Below are 23,535 nucleotides of genomic sequence, written 5' to 3' on the forward strand. Positions count from 1 at the left end.
TGATTTGCTATACAAATGCTGTTTTTTTTTTGTTTTTCTTTGGTTCTGCTCGAATTATGATTTCCTGATGCTAAATGACATGACATGAATAACATGGTTGAAATGAAATTCAAATTACCTGTAGAGGAAAACTAGAGTCCATACAGTTGATCCAGAATATATCATAGATAGAATACAGTAGAGTACATTTACTTTATTACACATGCAAGATGTACATACATTGGAGTGTATTTGTTTCAGTTGATTTAGTTTACAGTAGTTTAAGCTTCTTTCCAGCTCTGGTTTCACATTTGAGGAAGGAACTGGCCCCCTTTCTTTCTACCACATATACCATTTTGTTGTGTTGTGATTTCTTTTCCATATGATATGTTCATATTTTATGTTTCATGTCTGTCCAATGTTACACTTGTTTGTTAAATTAACATTTTCTAAAAGCTCTCACTTATAGTAAATCACACTAGTTGCAGACCATATGAATATAATCCAAAATGAGTATAACACCACACACTAGCTTTGACATACAGTCTACATAAACTGAATCTCTTAACTGTGCTATAACCATGTTATTTCTGTTCACTGTTGTACCCCGTGTGTATGCTTGCGCACGTACGTGTGTGTGTGTGTGCGTGTGTGTGTGTGTGTGTTTGTTCATTCATGTTTGGCCCTCATTGTTACTGGCTAGACTGCTCCCATCCCTCTACTCACCCCATCGCCACTATAGCCACGGATGGGGCTGCAGGCATTAATGCCCCTGGCAGTGCCAGCCTAATTAATGGTAGGTTGACACCAACTCTGAACTCTGACCTCTTTCTGTTGTGCCTTTTGCCTCGTACCATGGGTGTTCACCTTCCTTCTGCCTTCTCTTCCAGTTGTGTTGGACCCTTTTATGCCCATGCTGTCACTCTCCCTCTAAATGCATGTCCACCGAGGTTGTAGAAATGATTTGTTTCTTTATTTCTTCATCCTGTCCTCTTTTCCCCTATCTTTTTCCTCGTATCGCTTTTAATGCACATGAATCACTTTGTAGGAAAAAAGTGTAATGAGTGAGGAATTTTATGGTCCAGCTTTAAATGAAAACTAAAATTAAATAAAAAATCTCACAAATCCTTCATTAGGTCTCTAAAGATGCTTAGAGGTAGTGAAAGGTGGTTTGACTGTTTTCATATTCATTAATGAAGATTTTGTGGAGGCTAACTAAGTCTTAGAACATTTGAAGTGGGGCTTCATTAATGGTACCGTAGGGACTTTTTTTTCTGGTTTTGCAGTAGAAGAAGTGTCTGATCATGGTTTCCGTGGCGATTGGGTTTCACCACAGATTTCCAACAGCAGACAGTAGCTCAGTATTGGTGGCAAAAGCATAGGGCCATCTTCCTTGAGTTGCAGCCTGTTTCTGGGTGTCCTCTGGGATCACTTGGTGCAAATGCCACACTCCATTTCTGTGTTAGCTAGATGAGATGTAAAAGAGATTAGCTTTATCCATCGGTGCATTGGGCTCGCTCTTATCTCTGTCTCTTTGGAGAACAGCCCCAAAGCATTTGTACTCAAAGCAGGATGGGAGTGTTTTGCACTGTAATGGTGACCTTGTGCTGTCTTGGGCTGGGTTTGGCAGAACACAGCTATTTGTCATCTTCAACTTTATTGTGACTCCAGGGAACTGGCTAGATGTAGAAGTTGAGGTGAAACAAGCACATACATAATGCCTGAGACTCTAAGAAAAGCAATGACGGCTCTACTTGAGTAGATTTTTTTGTTACTAGATCTAGTTACTAGATAATGTTACTAATGTTATTATATCTCTATAATTGTTTCCTAGGTAAATGGTGGAATAAATACTATCTCTTAAGTCTTATTTTCTAAATGTCATTTATACACTTGCAAGTAGGCTATAATAAATTGATTCTCTTACATTTAGTTTTTCATCAGCTCGTAAACATTGCATAATATATAAGTCAACTCTATTGGTCTATCAGCAATTTAAAATGATCATGTTGGATTGAAACGCACATTTAACTGAAATACAATTTATGTGTATGCAGGATCCAACAGCATGATAAATTCTCTGTTCCTGAACTTAGATTTCGATTTTCCTCCAGTTGTTCTTATGTAACTTCACCATGTGGGAGGCTTTTCCCTCAGGCTCTCTCTCTCTCTCTCTCTCTCTCTCTCGCTCTCTCTCTCTCTCTCTCTCTCCCTCTCTCTCTGTGTAATGTTCAAATCTCCACTCCCCTTCTTGCATGTGCTTTCTGAATTTTTCTCTTTTGCATGTGTGTATGTGTGTGTGTGTCTGTGTGTGTTTGTGGTGTTTTCTCCCTCACTGTCAGTGTTCACTGCGTGATGCTGTATCTTTGTTTTGATATCTCATTTTATATCTTGATGGTTTGACTTGTATTGTTGATAATGTGTGTGGAATTACCTGTGCTCATAGTGTGAGTATGTCACTCAAAATAACATTTAGAAACAAGAAAAGTCTACCAGAGACTGTGCAGTTTAATTGTCAGCTTAACATACTATCACACCCAAGACACCTTTTGATGTCACATACAGGAATCATTTTGTCTCAGAAAGGCCCATCAAGCATTTCTGAATTAACAGAACATTCACTTGAACAATTAGATAAATTCTACGAAAAGCTATTTTCCTACAACCACAAAAAAGACAATCTGCACGCTGTTTGTCTCTGATTAGTGTTACAATGGATTTCAGTTACACTTTGTTGCATTACCACCTTACCAGTAGCAGTAGCTACATTACATCACTAACATATCACCACACCACAAGCCTCTCTATGTGATTGTCACAGAGATGTTGTATTAAAGGTCATTTTCCTGTCTTCCTGTTTTTGATTTTTGGTTTTCACTGTGTGTACTGTTTCTGTGTTGATTGTTTGTTGACTTGTCTGCCTTGGTTATTTTTGTTGTTATTGTCTTGTATGTCTCCATAATAGGTAAAATGCAGGATGGCAATATGGAGAGCAACCAGATTAAAGGTAACCAACCATATCTCTCACTCTCTCCTCCTCCTCCTCTGCCTCCTCTCTTCCTCTTCCTCCTCCTTCTCCTCCTCCTTCTCCTCCTCCTTCTCCCTTTCCTCATCTCTTCCCCTCTATGGTATGCACCGGAAGCCTTGGGTCAAATGCAGATGGAAACCCTCCAGTACTTCATTTATATAAACCTGCATAGCATTTTACATTCTTAATACTTCTGCATTGTCTTGCTAAAGATCGTTACCACTGACTGTAAGTCAATCCCAGCTAAGTTGGGAGGAATCAGAGGTACTATTTGACCCAGGTCTGACCTGCAGTCATATTAGGTTAGAAACTCCCTCTCCTCCACTCCGATCACACTGTCTGTCTCTGAGGTGTTGTCCCTGATGTTTGTGCTGTTGTTGTTGTTTTTGTTGTGTTGTTGATTTGTGTGGTTCTCTCTGATCGAATGTCAACCTGTCCCTCAGCTATCAGCCTCACTCTGGCTGCCCCCTTCCACTGCACTCACCCAAAAGTGTCCTGCTTTTTACTGTCCCTCAGTTATAAACTTATCTCTGGCTTCCCCCTTCCACTGTTTCATGAACAATGTCCCGGTTACACAAATTGGTTTTGGATTAAAGGGATACTGTGACATTTTTGAAGGTGGTCTCTTACTTTACCACCAGCCACTTGTCACATAAAGGGACCAGAGTAGACAGACATTTCTAAAAAAAAACAAAAAACAGATCGAACAAGTGAAAGCATTAATATCAAATCATTTTCCCACTATAAGACAAGTGCATGATGAAATGAAATGAACCCAAACTGAAAAAGTCATAGTATCCCTTTAAGTCATATCTTAAGTAATGGGATTAACATTCTGATGTGTTGATGAATCCGACACTCAGCAACTCAGCTTGCGTTCACCAAAGTCACTGGAGGCAAAATGCATGAAGACTTCTCACACCTACAGGATTGGATTATTATTTATTAACCAATAAACTTGGTTCAGTATAGTCATGGCTACTACTGTAGTATAGAACAAAATGCAACTTTCAGATGATGGACGTTTGTCAGAAGCATGTATTGAATATATAAGTGTGTGATCTTGCTTTCCTACTGAGTACAGTTGGATACATTTCTGCAGCCCGTGGCAGAGAGGATACAGACTCTGCTCTGTGTCATGGGGGTGGAAAAACAAAACACAGCAGCCAGAGAGCACAACACTAGTGAAAAGTGGTGTTCAACATTAAAAGGTTTTTCATGAACAGCAAACACGTGCTTCATTGTTGTTATGAAACTGGGCTGAAAAGATGCTTGATAATGGGTTGCGTCAACATGGCAGCACTGTCTTAAAGTGCTGCAGTGGGTGTGCGTGTGCGTGTGCGTGTGTGTGTGTGTGTGTGTGTGTGTGTGTGTGTGCATGTGCGTGTGCATGTGTGTGTGCATGTGCGTGTGTGTTTGTGTGAGGGGTAATTGAAGACTGGTTTTACAGCCTGTACAGTATTCTTTAGAGAGGACCTTGAGGATATGGAACCTTTTCTTCATCACATACACTAAAAAAAAGACCTCTATAGATAAAATATCAATTCACCTCCTCAGAATGTGAAGAGCCATTACATGTATGTAATATACATGTAACACTGTGTATTTGTCTGTATTTGAAAATGATCATTAACAAAACATTTTTGGTAGATGTAAATTATTTAATTTCTTTATTTGTTTAGGACAAAGGCAGTTATGCAAAAGCATGTAACAATCTGTGTTACAGCCTACTCAATGAGATGGTTTGGTTCAGTATGGTTAGATTCATATACTATATTGTATGCTATATTTGGGATTTCCAATGACTAGTTTCATGTCATTATTATTGCAAGATGTGAGCTGTCAGCAATATTAAGGTTATTTATATAGTTGACAATTTCTAGTGCGGTTCAGAGTATTGCCAGTGTAAAAGTTGGGACTTCTGCAGTGGTTAGATGCAAAAGCTCAATGGACTTGGACCTAGCCTGCATCTTGGGTGTAGGACCATTGAATGATTCATGACTTCATTATGCATTTGTTTGTGGTAAAAGGATAAGCATTATAACAAGCAGCATTTCCCTTACTGCAGAAAAAGAAGACCTATCATCCATCCTTGAGGAATTCATATTCTATACAGTAAGCTGTTTCAGAGCCCCCTTGATCTTACCAAGAAAAAATGCACAGAGAAACACTAATAAGAAACAGTGGATAACCCTTATTGTGGTATGTGAAAGCTTTATACATAACTTAGTTCCCATCTTGTCATGGGACGTCTTGGTGTCGTCTCTGCTTGGTTCTCAGTCCCACCTTTGGCCCTGGAGCCAATCTAACCCTTGGGTGTTAAAGCTTGACTCCCTGTTCCTCCTCGCTCCCTCGGTCCAACCTCTGTTTCTAACGCTGCTGCCGTGTGTATCTTGTGGTGTTTACAGTGAAGAAGCAGGATGGAGCAGCCGCCATGGAGATGCAGCCTCTGAAGAGTGCTGAAGGCGGAGAAACCGAGGAGAAGGAGAAGAAGAAGGTGAACGTTTCCAAGAAAGAGAAGTCCGTGCTACAAGGGAAGTTGACCAAGCTGGCTGTCCAGATTGGCAAAGCAGGTATACAGCGAATAGCACACGGATAGGCCCATCACTCTAAAGTACTGAACCATCATTCTGCCCATCAAAGCAAGGCAGCAATCTGATAAGACCCATCAAAGCAATCAAAGCAGTTACAAAAACCATAAAAGTGCCTGGATGACGCTTTAGGCATTTTCAAATTGAAATTGGATAACCCCGTGCAGGTTATCTGAAGAATACTTTTTTTTTAAGTTTAATGACCTGCCCTATAGGGTTGATTAAAGAACTTAATAATAACATAATTTATAATTTAGTACACTTGCAACGTCTACACAAGCATGCCTTTACAGTAACAGATGCCCAGATGCCAATACGCCCACAGTGTTGGTGCCCTCCCAACAGCAATGTAGTAGGATTACTCTTGAAAAAAATGTGTGCAGTAGCCGTGAAAATTACATAACCGAAATATTAAAATGTGCAAATACGCAAAACATTCTGGAACAGTCTGGACACATTAGGATGATTAAAAGTAGAATAACCTAGGTTCTTCAAAATATTTTGTAACAGCTGTTCAGCTTCAAAGAGCCCCAATACCAAGGAACAATTTTTCTTCCTGAGGAGTTGAAGAGTTCTGATTCTTCGAAAATCCCTTCAAGAATCCCTCATTTTTACAGTGTGCTATTACATCACAGTGTCGACCTGAGTGATAGAATGAGGACATGGTGTCAGAACAATGAAATACCGTGGACGGATTATAAATTAGCTTACAGGCAGCTCTGTAAGATCATATGCCGCTCCTGCCGGTCTAGCAGAAGATGTTTGGATTTTATTCAGTTCTGGCCGGTGACTCTTTAGCCTGGGAGCCTGTCTGTACATGCTGAGCTCGACTCTAGCTCACACACTCCATTTCCCATGCAGTGAGGCCTGATTCAAAAGTAAATTCCTTGAAAAAAATGTCATTTCGACAAATAAGACGAATCCTTTAGTTTTGCATGGTTGATTCCCCCTTCTCCAAACTCACAGGTAAAAATACAACAAAAAAATAAATAAAATGTTGTTTTGTTTTTTTATTTGGATCATATGGAAATATATAGGCACATCTAATGAGCCAAAGCATTTGGGAAAACTTTATGCAGTATTTAACCATTTTGGGGAATGCTCCACTTAAGGTTAACTTTAACTTACTCAAATTGCTAAGCAGTTCCTTCATGTTTTAGCGGATAGCATGTCATTTGTTTGTCAAGTATAATCATGTATTTTTTTTGTCAATAATCAGAAAACTTGCTGGGTTTTTTGAGTGCATGCTATTTGCTATGAGAAAACCCCTTTAAAACAGTTTAGCTGTCAACTCTAATCGGCTACTTTAAGACCAAGCTAGTGGCACTTACCTCAATTAAGATACTGAAAAATGTCCCTTCCTTTGAAAAACCTAATGAAAAACATCTCGATCTTCTTTTCTGCGTGGGTTTGAGAGAGAAGGCTTGATTACCAAACCAGTTAACAAGAATACCATGTATTATACAAACATTTGCATTTTGTTTAAACCCTGACTCTTATCATGCTGTCACATCTATTCATTTCTCTCTCTTCCTTCACTGTATACCAGCACAAAAACTAGTACAATGCCTGTCAATCTCTTGATTTTCTCCCCCTGCCAATTTAATAACATTCATTTTGTCACCTCTTTCATGTCTGATGTGTGGTGACATCAGCCTTGACAGTTGTCAGTGACAGCATTTTTTCAAATCCAGCTCTCCCTCTCATTACATGTTGTTATACCGCTGAGCTAAGACCTCTGGTACCTGTGTGTGTTTTCCAGGTCTGCTCATGTCGGCCATCACAGTCATCATCCTGGTCCTGTACTTTGCCATTGACAACTTTGTGCTGCAGAAGCTCCCTTGGTTGCCAGAGTGTACACCTGTCTACATCCAGTACTTTGTCAAGTTCTTCATCATCGGTGTGACTGTGTTGGTGGTGGCTGTGCCCGAGGGGCTGCCGCTGGCTGTCACCATCTCCCTGGCCTACTCCGTCAAGGTGAGGAAGGACACACACTTCCATTCACTTACATCCATTCTCTAACCTTTACTACCATATGTCCTAAAACCTAACCTTAATCGCTGCTGATAAGATACACTTTTGCTTTTTTGAAGGCTGGCAAAAATGTCCTGTAGTTTATGTGTTTATTCATTAATTAATTAATTTATTTATTTCAATTGCACTATACTTCTGCAGACTTCTGAACCTTGCATGTAGAGGTAATTGTGATCCATTCATGTATACACACCAGGCCTGGGTGTATATCCAGTATTGAACAAAAAGCTGGCCCACTCAACTCAAAGCTTTTGAGACTGTACTGGATGCAGACTCTAGGGGGACATAATGATTCAAAAAGATGAATATCCGCACTCACAAAATTATGTTAAAATGCTTATTCAATGCACAGCAGCAGACAAAGAAACAAACGCTGATGAAGGCCAAGTGCTGAAACTCGTTACTTTCTTTGTCTGCTGCTGCGCGTTAAATAAGAATTTTAACATATTTTGTGAGTGCGGAAATTACTCTTTCTGTATTTCCAGTATTGACACTGAAAATGAAGTGATACAAGTGTCTGATAAGTTAATTCAAGCATACTTCCAGTAGTTCAAATATTTTAAAGCATTTTCAAATATTGCACAATTTCATGATCAACATACTGTTTCCTGCCAATAGAAAATGATGAAAGACAACAACCTGGTGCGCCACCTGGACGCATGTGAAACGATGGGCAACGCCACCGCCATCTGCTCCGACAAGACCGGCACGCTAACCACCAACCGCATGACGGCTGTGCAGTGTTACGTAGGAGATGTCCACTACAAAGAAATCCCAGACCCCGGAGCTCTGCCACCCAAATCACTGGACTTACTGGTCAATTCTATCTCCATCAACAGCGCATATACTACCAAGATCCTGGTAAGATATTTGCCACCTATAGCCATTGTAGAAACGAAAGAACAGAATAATGTATGTGCCATACATTCGATATCAGCCTCGCTATTTCGCACGAAAAGGGGCCACAAGTTGACTTGCTGAAATGAAGGGCGGGCAGAAAAGAAAGGAAACAGAAGCCTGTATTCGGCAGTATGCTCAGACACACACCCACACACACACACACACACACACAGAAGGGGAGACACACACACACACACACTCACACACACACAGCCAGTTCACATGGAGCAGCCCCGCCTCTCACCTCTCGCTCGCTCTTTCCTCTCACATTCTCTGTGCGTCTTCAGCGTCACGTTGAATAATTTTCTCAGGCATGATGGCGTGTGCAGCGGAGCCTCCGCACCAGCAGATGGTCCAGCCTTACAGAAGACCACACTGATACGCTAGTGTTGCTTTCGAGGAATCTTGTAATTGCAAAGAAATTAAAAACTGTGCAACTTACACTAATGGATATTGATGCATACACAGACATGCAGTGACCAGTCTTCAGTGCTCTGATCTGTAGAGTGGAGTGAGCTATTTCCTCACTGACAGTGATTTTAAAGGAGAATACAGAATTGATAGCAGTTTTGTTGCACTTGTAACTTTCTGCTTCTGCCTTTCATTTATATTCTATATTGTTCTTTTTTACTGCCTCAAATTACCTTGAAACTATTTTAAAGAGTGGAAAATTATTGTTCGAAAATGGTAAAATTTTGATATTGTGATAACCTTTATGCTCAGCAAGTGTTATAATCTCTCATATGAAATGTGAGGGTTCTCATAAACACCTTCCCTATTTTAATAGTGACACTTGGCACCCTCAGTGAACCTATATTACAGTATTTAAGACCGATATTTTCTTTTAAGCTAAAGCCTATTTAGTTAAGACTTAAATATCTGTGGTGAGCTACTTAGTTGTCAGCCCCCTCTGTGTGAACGGTAAAACCATATGATGTGAGCAGTCCTGAAACAGCCAGAGATTGAAAGTTCTGCATTGCCTACACATCTTGGCACAGTAGGCAGTCAGTGTCCTTGGCTGCTGCTTTAGATTCATCAAGCATTCACTCTACTCGTCACCTTGAGAATGGTTGTGTAATTTTGTCTTATCTGATATTCAGAGCGTAGCAGACTGTAATTGAATCCAATCTGTCTGAGTGCTGGAGATGGTCTGTTGTTTACAGTGAATGCAGGGAAATGAGATTTTCTCTAAGCCAATTACACCTGCACGCAATAAGAAATGCGCGTCAGGTATAGATAGCTAGATAGATGGATAGAAAGAAAGAAAGAAAGAAAGAAAGAAAGAAAGAAAGACAGACACACACACTCTCTCACACTCACACTAACACACCCTCAAACATACACACATACTGTACCATGATCTGTTTACACCTGTGTGCACAGTATGCCTTCAGGCCAGTGGTATGTCCCTGAATTATTGTGGAGTTAATTTTAGTTCCGTAATAAAAAATACTTGGCAAAAATATTCTAAGTATAAAGATGGCCAAGATCAGGATGTCTTCAAACTGTCGGAGCGACATGCTGGAGTAATCCTTTTCCTGGCATGATCATGCATATACACCTGCATGCACACACACACACAGACCATCTGCGTGTGTGTCTGTCTGTCACTACCCTAGTAAACCCATGTAGGGTCTATTCATTGATGGTTGACCAACTGACAAATGTCCTTATGGAACATGCATAGGGAATGAGTTGTGCAGGCAGGACATCTGCGATAGAACAGGATCCCACAGATTTCACTTCCGGCCCCTCGAGGCACGAATCACAGTCCGAGTGCAAACAGAGTGTTTGTCACCGCGTTTCCAAGATGGAGTGCTACAGCTTTGTGCTTACCCAGATTTCACTTCTCATCGGTTCAGTATTACAAAGTTGTTTGTTCTTCGCATTTTCATGTTTTCATGTCTGTTGACAGTGCAGATATCCAAATATGTACAACTCTATATAGCCACCATCATGGCAGGGTAAGAAAAATACCAAATAGTTTTTCGATTTGATTCACCAACACTGTAAAAAACTGTAGTGTGGATGGGAAGAATGGTGTTTATTCCCATTTAACCCCTCCTTTCCCTGTGTATCTATAGCAGGACCACCACCACACACATTGCAGTCTGTAACTGTAATCAGTATACAGTTGTGGTCCTTTGATTTGCTCACGGTATTTTCGCAATTTTGCTCCATCATACCTCCACCTGCCCAAACAATCACCCTGTAAGTGTGATTTTGACCAGTGGATTCCAAGAATGAGTGCTACAGCATGTGATCAAGAGGTGAAAATTTCAACCACACTTCAACCAAAGCTGTAGAGGAAATACTGTAATGCAAAGATGAAGTATCTCCTTTTAAGTCTGGCTGATATTTCCATTTTCACTTTGGTGAAACTAGACGGACATTGTGAATTGTTTCTGTGGTTGAACTATGAGCCTGCCTCTAGTTCTCTTTCCCCACAGCATTTCCCTTCCCAGACGTGCTACATTAACAAGATGTTATCCCTCTTCAAAAACCTGGAGGAATGCTGTGCTGCATTACATCAGACTATTGTACCTCATAGCTGCTGAGCTTGACAGAATCTAGCACCATCAGACTGCAGCTTAGACTTTGCTGGTGGATTAAATGGCACATTTAGTCCCTTTTTTTAATCTCTTCATTCATAAAAGAGGTTACCTCATGCACCAAAGTAGGCAGGCCAGTAGAAGTTTAACTTGAATTAAGATGGGCCTACCTACTTACTGTCTATTACAGTACCTTCCTAGCTATTTACCTACCTACCTAGCTACCTACTTAGCTGGCCACCTATCCACTTACATTCCATCCATCCATCCATCCATCCATATGCATACATACATACATGGACAGACTAGCAGGCAGATAGAGAGATAGAACTGATTGGGCTTTAGATTGGAATGCAGGGAAGGAAGGAAGGAAGGAAGGAAGTTAGGAACAGAGAAAGCGCGTTTTGAGGAGTATTCAGTCTATCCCTCCCTCCCCCGGCCGCCCCCATTCCCTCAGAGCCACTCCAGCCCCGCAGTATACTGGCTGGTGTGTTCTTAGGCCAATCCTGTGGGATGCCAGGATGGCTATGGAAGTCTTTGATGGCCACCACACAAAGGCACAAAGGCAAAGAGGCAGGCTTTGATACCCATATCAGTCCCCCCACTGCCTCTCTGGCTCCATAATAAGCGACTGGTATAGCTCTGCTTCTTCTGTCAGCACATGCAGGCTGTAAAGTGAAGACGCCTCATCCTCAGGGGGGAAATTCACACACATTTACACTGTGCACACATATAGTATACACACATACATGCACATGCCTATAGAATTATACATGTGCGCACAAACATACAGCTATTCATATATTCTGAACAGATAGGCACACAGGCGTACAAACACGCACACACAAAAACACAAACACACACACACACAAACACAATCCTCCACCAGTGTGAAACCCACAATGCCCATACACACACACGTGCATGCAAACATCACACACACACACACACACACATCTATTATATCAGGAATACCGACACTGTAGGAGGGGAAGGAGGTATTCAGATCGCAGGTGTATGTTCTCGCAACACAGTGGTGTGTGTTTAGCATGGCTGTGTGAGTGTCCTGGGAGCTCAGTCTCATGTCGCTTCAACCACCTGCTCGGGTCATTACTCCGGTCAGGGACAGGAGAGGTAGATAACACACACACACACACACACACACACACACACAAATACACACACATGCACACACACAGATGTGAGGTGATGGCTTTAATTGTGAAATATTGGTGCTTACGGAGGGCAGTGGCAATTAGATCACTATGTGGTAAATGAATAGACGCAATATCCATCTAACTGTATGATGCTTAAATATAGAAAATAGAAAAACTGAGAATTCAGCACATGGAAAGTATGGAACAATCCATTTATCCCTCTACAGTGAGCAGTTTTTGTTTTGTAATTATAATGAACTGCCTAGCTTGTGTTCAGTAGCGAGTTAGATCTTTACATAATTGCTTTGGCTCGCTGTGCTTTTGTCATCTGGATGCTGCGTGCTTGTTTGCACAAAGTCAGAAGAGAGACGAGAGTGTCTTGGACGTCTGTAGCTAGAAGCACCCAGTGTCCCCACATTTGGAATAGTTTTGGACACCGAGAGGGAGAGAGAGACAGAGAAATCCACTGCAGATCAAAACATACCCCTCTCTTATGCTGTGTTCTGCTCATTTCTTCTCTTCTCTCCTCTTCTCTTCTCTTCTCTTCTCTTCTCTTCTCTTTGCTCTCTATTTCATGGCTATCTTTCTGTGTCCAGCACCTGCTTACAGACTTGACAGTGCTGCTGACATGGCAGTGAAAGAGAAGTCGTCATCACATTGCAATGACAGTGTTTTGATGTTGCAGAGGCGCGAAGCTAAAGCGGGTCCCTGTGTTTCCCTCACTCATGACATGATGGATTTTGTCATGCTTCAGTAATCATGTTTCTAATAGACTTGGGAAACCAGTATCAGAATGTAACTAGAATTTGAATAGAGGAATCAGGGATAAGTGGTAGTTAAGTACAAAGGAAATGATGTTCATTATTTTCAGAATTGACACGCTCTCTTTTGCTTGTGTCTGTGGGTGTGGAAAATGAAAAGGAAACGAGGGTGTTACATGCACACTCTTAAATCAGAAATGGTACAGAGTAACTTTCTGTTTGCTGGAAGAGAAATCAAGCAAATGGTTTCAGAGACCAAGAAACAGGGTGTAACAGACATGACATGGGCTTTGTTTTGAATTTGGATTTGAGGTTTATCTCTTGTCTTTCTATTAGTATTGGAAAAATCAAATGTCAGCAGCAGAAGGACAAGTAAGGGCCATTATGAGAAAGCTATGGAGTGGAGCCTATAGAGAAAATGCAAAGGGGGAGAGGAGAGAAAGAGGAAGAGAAGGGGAGCAGGAAGAAACTGGAGAAAGGGAGAAAGAAGAGAGAAGACTCTAGAGACAAGAGAGAGGGGAGCAGAGAAAAGAGGGATGGAAAGTAGATAGAAAAAGGGAGTAGTGAAGGAAACCACGCTCGTGTCACAAGTGTCCTCATCTTGGACTGGAAGACTGTATTACTGTCCTCTAGCACGCCTCCAGGCTTTAGCCCAGTTGGCTGGTACAGTCATGTGGAGTGGTAGGATATCATCCACTCCTACATGCAGTGAGGGAATGAGGAGGGAAGGCAGAGGGGAGGGCAGTGAAAGGGACCAGGGAAACTGATGGTGAGGAAAAGGAGACAGAAGAAAGGCATCTAGAGGGAGGAAAAAGTGCAGCAAAGGTGGACAGGGAAAGAAGAGAATGAGAGACGGTGAGGGAAGGAGGGAAAGGAAAAAAAGAGGGCGCGACAGAGGGAAAAACAGGAAGGAACGGGGCTCCTGACCTGCAGGAAGGACGACAGACAGGGGTGATGGGGCGAGTGCGAAAAGAAAAGGGAAGAAGGGGAGAGATGGAGAGAAGAGGGATAGAAGGGACGGGAGGGATGGATTAAGGAGAGCCCCAGGTGGAATAGGAAGTAAGGTTGCCAGCTCTCCCTCTGGCATATGTCCTTGCCTGCGGGAGCACCCAAGGACCAGGGAGAGGGCAGCTGGTCTTCAGCCACGTCCAGGCCAAGCCGTGCCAACCCAAGTCAAGCCATGCCAACCTAGGGCATCCCATGCCAGCTCCTGTCCTGTGCGTAGGAACCCACGTCAAACCGGACCGCAGGGGAATCTCAGAGAATAAAAGGCAGCGGTGTTGCTATCTCGCTTTTGTTCATTTTCTGTTTATTCATAGCTTTTTCTCCCCCCTTGTTTTGCTTTTATTTTTGCCGCGGCTGTCTGTCTTGATGTTCCTCTTTGTACTCTTTGTCTCTTTGAACACTTCTTTGTGTCCTAGTCAGGGATGGAATCGAAGATTTTTAGCCTTTGTGTGGCAGGTCTGGTTGGTTTCCATCTCTTTATGTTCTCCATTGACCTAAATCAAATTCATTGCCAGTGTAAGAAACTGCACAAATTCTTTATAAACCATGACCATAACCAATTTTCCATCTGCTAGATATGGGTCTTCAAAGGCGCCTTATATACATTTTATGTTTTATATATACATTTATACATACTGTATATACATTCATATACATTTTTAGTATGGTTGGGAATCAAACTATGGGTGAAGGTGAAAGAAATTTAGAGTAAAGAAAACATAGAAGTCCAAAACTCAAATATGACCCAATCAGAACTCTACATCTGTATTCTTTTCAGCCACTCATTCACATTTGTTGTTGATGTTTATCTGTTGCTAGGAGCCTATTCTCCCAAATACTTAACAAACAATGCAGATGAGACCATTAGTATCATCCCCTCATTAACCAATGACAGGCAATGTCTTCCTAATGTAATCATTGGTCATTAAGAAAAGGGATTAATTCTGTTATTTACCACAAACATGGTATAAAGTATTTATGCTCCTGTCTGTTTGCGGCTGTGAGACACACAGCTGAACATTAACCAGATATGTCCAATTACCAGGTGAACACGGGCCAGCACTCTGATTGGGTTTTAATGATTAATGAGATTTGAGATGACTTTCTCCAGCCTTCTCAACTGGAACCTCTGGCTCACAGCAGCTCCATTTCAACTACAGCTGAAAGATGAGGGAAAATATTTCTGAGGGGAAATGAATCAGTATTCATAATTCCTTAGAAAAATGTAAACAAATATGGTTTGTAAACCTCAGAAGCAGACACATCACTTTCAAAATGTTTTCAGCCACGTTTTCCAACATAGATAATTAGATAGATCATTGTATTTGTCATTTCTCCTCACATCTCTTGTCTTATATGTCGAATTTACGCATTGTTAGCTAACTCTATATCAGATAAAAACATTTCTCCAGAGTAAGCAAAAGGAACCTCAATCCATTTTTAGTCATATTTTCATATTTACTGCAGAGAAAGATGTTTTAGCATTTTTGTGCCTCAGCTATCTTAAAAATGTCTCATTAGCAGTTTATTAGCATTCCGCTTCAAAACCTCGTTAGCATGTGGACAAGAGTCCTCACTGGCTGAAGAATGTTACAGTACCAATGCCAACAAGCCATTAATTTGATTAACTGCACTGCCGATACAGAATCTTTCTCCACACACTGTGGCAAGTGCTGAGTGAAGAAAACAACAACAAAGTAAAATTCAAAACGTCAAAATGTCAAGCTATCCTTTTAAATCTAATCTAGGTTGGAGGCTTGTTCAGAAGCAGAACAGCAAGCCTGCAGTCAGTCTATTTTAGGGCAAATAGCACAGACTGAAGGTGTCTGCTTAGCAGCAAGTCAAACATTGTGTTCGGTGTGCTTTTGACATTCTGTGTTTGTGTGTGTGTGTGTGTGTGTGTGTGTGTGTGTTGTTGACAGGCTGTTCTTTAGCTGTCAGTGTAGGTGTCAAGCATACTGAAGGTACTGTATAGCAAGACCCCAGGAAGACGAGCTGTCGCCTCAGTGCCAGCTAATAGGGATCCGAATGAACCAAATGTAACATGTTCTACAATCAAATAGGACAATGTTTTATAAAACTGTATAAGACAACAGCATGCATGTCACTTGCTTGCTGTTGTTGACACAATTTCACAGTAATGAAAATCTGCATTGCCCAAAACAGTGGTTATTCTCTCTTGACAAGCAATGGTGTCTTGCACTGAGACTGGCGATACCTAAGAGTGAACCTGAACATTTATACCCACCTATCTTTTGTCAAACTAAGATGAAAATCAGCTTGAGAATGTGTGATTATGTGAAGAGGCAGATTATGAAAAATGACAGGAAGGATTGCACTCTCTCAGAAGTGTCCAGACTTATGAGCATCAGTGTCACTATGATTGTCAATGCGTGTGTGTGTGTGGGTGTGTGTGTGTTTCTGTGTGTTTGCGTGCGTGTGTGTGTGTGCACGTGTGCTGTCAGCTCACTGCATATTATGGTCTCACTAGGATAATGATGATAATGAGATCTGTTCTATGACAGTGGCTGAAATGGAAAATGGATGTTTTCAAAGAAAGATGGATTGTCACGCTATATGCTAATATGCCAGTATACATATTTGTGACTGATAGTTTTCTGTCATATTGACAATTTATATTGGAAACAGAGAATGGGTAAATGGAGTGAGGCTCAGGAAATAATAAGAAAATTAAAAAAATGATTCACTGATAAAAAGGGAGAGGGGAAGATGAAAAGGGAAACGCAGAAAGATACTAGGAGACACTTGAAGCAACATGAGTGAGAATCCTGAGAGAGAATCAGAGCGAAAGAGAGAGAATCCCCAAGTGGCAGAGAGCACCCTCTCTTCTACGTGTCACTCCTCCGAAGTATGCTTTGCCCAGTATTACCATGGCAACGCCGAGAGTGTTCCACAAGCTGGCCACATGCACACGCGTCTGCACGCACGCACACACACACACACACACACGAGTGCACATAAGTGTGTGCACAAATGCGCATGTATAGCACCTGTACTCTCCACACTCACACATACACACACACGCACATATAATAAACACACCCTAACTCTGGAAGACATTACATATAGCATTTCCCTGGTCCAGTACAAATCATCTAATTAGAACCTCAATAGATGTAATATTATGTAAAGAACTACATCAAATGCTGTATCTATATATGCTGTATCTAAATCCATGTAGTCATATAAATATGTCAATACTGAGGCATTTACTGAACAGGGAACACATTTTGTGGATCAACATAACATCAGAAAGAAACAAGTGTAGACAAACATGTTGATAAACAAAAAGGGAAAAATGAATCTATTAATGTGCATCTATGGTGAAAACATAGTTGCTGTTTCCAGCTACATTTTGAAATGGGTTGAGCCGCTTGTCTGAAATGAAAGCATCCAAATTCCTTCCATCCATCTCATCTACCCTCCCACACACAGCAACCCTTTCACCTGCTAGCTAGTTAATTATCACTAGCTGCTATTTCTAGCCTTACACTGGCTGCACTGCGCTGAGGAAAAGAATCACATTCCCAGAACAGGAGAGGATAGAATAGAATAGAATAGATCACATCCTCCTCTCTGTATAGAAGAAACAGCACATTTAGTCTTTAACTGTGCTAAACTGGACTCTTGAGTCTCCTCTCCAGGATTTTGCTCCACATCAGAAAACACAGTAATGGAATATGGAATAAAAACATGTTTGTAAGTATAGTAAAGTAAGACAGATTTTAAAGGAAAGGAAGGGTAAAACAAACTTAAAATAATTTGCATTACCAAAGCATATAATGGCCAAACAACCACAGTTAGATGACAAGTAAAGATTCAGCTGTATTTGAACTTGGAGGAAATATGTTGCAGCAAATGTCGGGATGAAAATAAAAAGTTAACCTAAAATCTCTCTCTCTGCCTCTCTATCCAGCCCCCAGATAAGGAGGGCGGTCTGCCCAAGCAGGTGGGCAACAAGACAGAGTGCGGCCTGCTGGGATTGGTCTTGGACCTGAAGCGGGATTACCAGCCAATCAGGAACCAGATCCCGGAGGAGAAGCTCTACAAGGTCTACACGTTCAACTCTGTCAGGAAGTCCATGAGCACCGTCGTCAAACTGCCTGATGGGAGCTTCCGCATGTACAGCAAGGGAGCCTCCGAGATCGTCCTCAAGAAGTGAGTCGCTGGCTTTGTGATTAAAGTGAAGGAGTAATAATGATGATAACGTCATGTGTCCTGGTTGAAAATGAATTCAGTAAAATAGTAACATTTTTTATTATATTTCAGTGTATGAGTGCATTGTATTTGAGTATACAGTATATTGTATTGTACTTAACTGCGCAGCACATTTTCTAGGGATTGAGAATGGGCTGATTTTCCATTGAAGGTCATGCAATTTTAATATTTTACAATGCTTTAACAATGGTTAGGCTTATTTTAAGTCCTGGGTGTTTTTTTCCCCACATGTGGTGGACAGTGTCAGCTATCAGTTTCAGTAAAAAATGGCGGAAATTGACATTTGTGGTGAAACGCCATGAGGCCATTTAACTTTACAGGAGAGCAAGAGAGAGGAGATTACAGGAGATCAAAATGCACTTTTTTGATTCAATAATTACTAATTCAAACAAAAACATTTATCGATCTGTATTATATAATATACAGTACCATTTTAAATCTCTGAATTTAATCTATGAAAAACAAACACCATCTCCCACAGTTGGCCTGGTTTTCCGTGTTGGGTCACATTTTGCATGATGACACCAAAGTTATAATACCAAAGAACTGCAACTGGGCCTGAGAGTTTAACTTCCACCCCCCACCCCCCACCCCTTCCCAGATGCAGCCGGATCCTGAACGAGGTGGGTGAGCCGAGGATGTTCCGTCCACGGGACAAGGACGAGATGGTGAAGAAGGTGATTGAACCCATGGCGTGCGACGGCCTGAGGACCATCTGCGTGGCGTACCGTGACTTTCCTGCCGACCCTGAGCCCAGCTGGGAAGATGAGAACAACATCCTCAGCGACCTGGTGGCCATCACTGTTGTTGGGATAGAGGACCCTGTCAGGCCAGAGGTACGACTGTGTGTGTGTGTGTGTGTGTGTGTGTGTGTGTGTGTGTGTGTGTGATCTAATAGTGATATAGTACTGTGAGGAGTTAAGGTTAGGCATGTAGTATGCACACTACCATCAGCCATTTAGCCATATACATTTTAGCATTACACATTTTAACTTGAAGTTTAAATTAAAGCTTATGGGTTAGGTAAACCAGTGGAATGGAACTCAGGCTAGCTTAGTCAGTATCATCTTCCAAAAACCTATTTTTATCGAAAAGCTTACCTTTAATCCTGGACTGATTTTAGCCAAGTTGCCTCATTCATTATTGAATTGTAATTTTTCTATAAGATTTGATTAATTTATTGTCATTTGTTTGTCTTTTTATCTCTTTGCCATGTATATTTTTACAGTATCTTCAGTTTTTATTTTTGCACTACATTCTTCACACTCGTTCCTTGTTGTGAAGCACTTTGTAACTTTGGTTTTGAAAGGTTCTCCATAAATACTAATACTTTTAGTACCTACTTTTGTGAGGATATCCACGGTAGCACATACAGTACAGTATCTACGAATTAAATGCAATAAGTACAGTTGCAGTTATACAGGAGAGGTGGCAACGATCTGAAAAAGAAGATACAATTCATCATCATACATCAGAGACAGTTGACCGAGACACAACCTAGAAATGACAGACACTGAAGTCAATTACAGCCTTTACGTCAACACTGGGTTCAAAACAGAAAGTAGATAAGCTTGAGGGTGGGCTTGTTATTTCAAACACAGCAAGGTTGTGCCGTGTGTGAAGATAGTGTGCATGCCATATCAAAGTGATAAGAACGAGAATAAATGATGGTTAAGTACCTCAACATGACAGCAGACTATGCACATAGGTTTGAAAAACAGAATATAGTTTGTTGTTGATTTACACCGGAGATAGAAGATGTACAACAGTGCAATATTTCTTAAACTGTGGTCACAAAATGGGTCTATAGGCTTGTTTTTTTTTTTGGAGACCCGTGTAAAGATACATATGAGTATGGTTTAACGAGAAGGGGCAAAAACGTGAGAATGAAATTCACCGAAGAGCTGAAAAGAAAAAGAAAAGCTGAAGCAGCAAGCGGCGGGTGTAGTTATAGAGGGAGGAGAGTGTATGTGAACTGTTTATTGTAATTCAGTGTGATGATTTTAAACACATACACTGTAGAGAACTGCAGACACTGAACACATCACATGCCTTCTGAGGTGGAGGCCTAGTTTTAGTTAGAGTTGTTAGTTGTGATCTTGGACAATTATAACAATATTTGAAGAGTTAATTTCCAAACCACTATATATACATTTTGGGGGAAAACTTTTGATATCTCTTATACTTAACTTGCCTACTACATTATAAAGTAACATCACTTGTTTTAATAATTTGGTTTTCAATTATCTTGTCAAAGTAGGTGTTACTTTTTTCCCAATATCTCATTCTGGACCAACTCTCTATTTGTGAAGGCAGCATAGTCTCTCTCTCTCTCTCAAACACAGAATCCAGAGGGCAAGACTAATGCAATAAGTGATTCATCAAGAGATAATTTTCTTGAGCAGCTCACATGTTTTAAAATGGATTTTCACTTTTCAAGGAAAGGGGGAGTGTGATTGGGGGAGAGAAAGTGGAGACCGGGCTGGAGAGAAGTATCCGTGTACAGTAGGAAAACTGACCTCACTTGACAGCTCCTCCACACGTACAGGAAGACGGGAAACTAACTAACTACTGCATTATTCAACTTCCTCCTTTCATCTTTTTCCATTCCCCCTCCTCCTCCTCACTCTCCCCCAATGTCTCTCATTCTACCTCTCCCTGTCATTTGTTTTCTCCCTCTCCCTCTCCATCTCTCTCTCCATAGCTTTGACTATTTCACCTTTCTGTTTGGTCTTTTTCTTTCGACTCTCTGTCCCTATCCCTATCCCTCTCTCTCTCTCTCTTCTCTCTCTCTCCCTCTCTCTCCCTCTCTCTCTCTCTGAGGCCCAGTTATGTAAGCATCTGAACAGACCTAGATAAGAAAAAAAAACTACAGAGAGAAGGGAAAAAGAGATCCCATCCTCCTCAAAATGAATAAGCAAACAATCATATGAACAACCAAATAAGCTAACAAGAATCCCCTGTTGTATCGGAGCATTTGAGGTTGTCGTGTTTCAGAGCAAGTTACAGAATGCCATCCTGAGAAAAAGCTCCCAAAACACAAACAAATATGGAAAAAAAAAAGCCAAATATGAAGGAGGGCTTGCAACTGTCTGTTTCTATCAATCCGGGACAATCATGTTAAACCTTAGGTATTAAAAATGCCTCCTATTGCATTACTCTACTCTTATCTCCACGTAACACAAGCTGCCTTGAGAAAGAGATGAGCTGCCCACCTCAGGAATGGTCAAAACGATGCACGCTGCTGTATCAGCATAAAGGCCAGACACAAACTGGAGAAAAGCCTGGCAGTTTGGATCATTTCCCTTCTCTTCCGCCGCAGCATGTCACTTAACATCTGACATTTTCAATAGCCCAGGTGTAAAAGCAGGGCACCGAACATTAGTGCTTTCCAGCAACATCTACCCAGGCCTGTTAGTGCGGCGGTAGCTAATATTTGCTAATAATTGGAAATCTGATGACTTTCCCTCCGTCTAAAAGGTCATGCAGACTGGTAAACATGTTTTTGGTTTGTTTATTAGCCGCTAATTTCATCTTCCAGAATGAGATGTTCTTTTAGCAACCGGCAGCTCCGCAGGGTTGCCCCAGAGACGAGAGAGAGAGAGAGAGAGAGAGAGAGAGACAGAGAGACAGAGAGGGAGGGAGAGAAGGAGGGAGAGAGAGAGAGACAGAGAGAGAGAGGGAGGGAGGGAGGGAGGGAGGGAAAGAGAAAGAGAGACAGAATCAAAATCAGATTCATGGTACAGGGACGACGGGCCTCGGGGGTGGGGGGTGTTGAGAAGGAGAGACAGAAACAGGAAGAGAAAGAGGCGATAGGGAGAGAAAGGGAGAAAAAGGAGAGTGTAACCACATCCATATTAGAGACATTAGAGCCTTGTTCTGCAGTCTCACCTACTAGCCTCCTACCCTCCACCTCTGGCAGGCCAGACTGTATTTTTAATAAGTCTCCACTCTCCACTCCTCCTTTCTCCTCTCCTCTTCTCTCCTCCTCCTCCTCTCTCGGATGACCAGTCAACTAGAGCAGAGAGAGTCCAAGGGAAAGGAGAGGCCAAGAGTCAAACCAGACAGACAGAGAGACAGACAGGCAGATGGGAAAGTGATATCTTGAGCATTGATTGGGTCAGGGTCTAGATGTGATAATTAGCTCTCCTTGTTACTGTATCTACTGTAAGTGCTTGTTTACCTTCTCAGACCATGTTACACATAATATGATTACTGAAGGAATAATGTAGTTTGTGTCTGCTGTTCTACAGTATCTGTAGCTGTTTCCAATTAACTCATTTCCAACTTAGCACATGTATTATTACTGATGTAAATAGACCTATAAGTGGATAGTTGTGGTTGTTGCCATTATTTATTTACATTGCCTTCAGGAAGTTCTCAACCCCCTTGACTTTTTTCACATCTTGTGGTGTTACAGTCTGAATTAAAATTGATTATTTGTCACTGATGTACACACAATTTTATTTACTTTTTTTTTGAGTCAATAATTATTCAACCCCTTTGCAGCGACACTCTAAACTGAATTAAGGTGCATCCAAATTTGTTTTAATATCCTTACTACCTTAAGTTATCTCTAGAGATATCTACAATAATTTGAATACTTTCTGAAAGCAATGTACTTTTAATCTTTTAAGCTACACACTGAAATCTTCAGAGGACGTTCAGCTGAGCCGGAGTTTTAGCAGTTAATGTGAGGAGGCCTATAATTATAAGATGTAAGATTATAAGTAGGATGAGGTTGTATCTGTTTCTGTTTGTTTACCCTCTCAGCTCATTAAAGAGCTGACTGTCACTGCCCTCCCTCACTATATAGATTTCACTTAGTAGTCCGCCCCCTTACTCTTTAAATGAGTTAGTAACTCTGTGTGCGCATGCATGAACAGCTTGCTTTGGCAGTGTAATGTATACGTACACATTGCGGTGGTGGATTCATGTGGTGTTCCATCCTGTGTACTGTATGTGTGTGTGTGTGTGGGGGGGGTGCAGGCATGTTAGGCTCCTATATGTATGTATATATGTGCAATATGCATTTTTGTGCCCATGGGTCTGTGTATGTGTGAGTGTATGCGCATTTCTGCCTGTGTGTGTGTGTGAGTGTGAGTGCACTACTGCCTGCCCGGTGTATGTGTGTGTGCGCAAATGAATGTGTGTTACTGTGAGTGTGTATGCACACATAAGTAAATGTGTGGGTTTGGAGAGCAGTGCTCGCCCACATTGACCTTTGCCAGGAAGGAGACCGCGTTCTGAATTAATGCTCTGCTTCCGCTAGCTTGTTCTACCACGGAT

General features: G+C 41.4%; 1 protein-coding gene across 14 annotated transcripts in view; it reads left to right on the top strand.

The window, feature by feature from the left end:
• atp2b2 (ATPase plasma membrane Ca2+ transporting 2) overlaps positions 1-23,535 on the top strand; it is a 63,748-nt gene that overhangs the window by 30,768 nt on the left and 9,445 nt on the right. For 4 of the 14 annotated variants that reach the window (XM_071897786.1, XM_071897789.1, XM_071897791.1 and 1 more), the window contains 7 exons: positions 2,456-2,466; positions 2,945-2,986; positions 5,416-5,580; positions 7,361-7,575; positions 8,251-8,493; positions 17,945-18,186; positions 18,848-19,082. In XM_071897786.1, the coding sequence (XP_071753887.1) occupies positions 2,456-2,466; positions 2,945-2,986; positions 5,416-5,580; positions 7,361-7,575; positions 8,251-8,493; positions 17,945-18,186; positions 18,848-19,082 (1,153 nt within the window). Of the gene's footprint in view, positions 1-682; positions 776-2,455; positions 2,467-2,932; positions 2,987-5,415; positions 5,581-7,360; positions 7,576-8,250; positions 8,494-17,944; positions 18,187-18,847; positions 19,083-23,535 lie in introns of all 14 variants that reach the window. The other 10 variants (XM_071897782.1, XM_071897783.1, XM_071897784.1 and 7 more) reach the window with 6 other exon arrangements.

The sequence above is a fragment of the Centroberyx gerrardi genome, chromosome 5, assembly GCF_048128805.1.
Source record: "Centroberyx gerrardi isolate f3 chromosome 5, fCenGer3.hap1.cur.20231027, whole genome shotgun sequence".
Taxonomy (NCBI): domain Eukaryota; kingdom Metazoa; phylum Chordata; class Actinopteri; order Beryciformes; family Berycidae; genus Centroberyx; species Centroberyx gerrardi.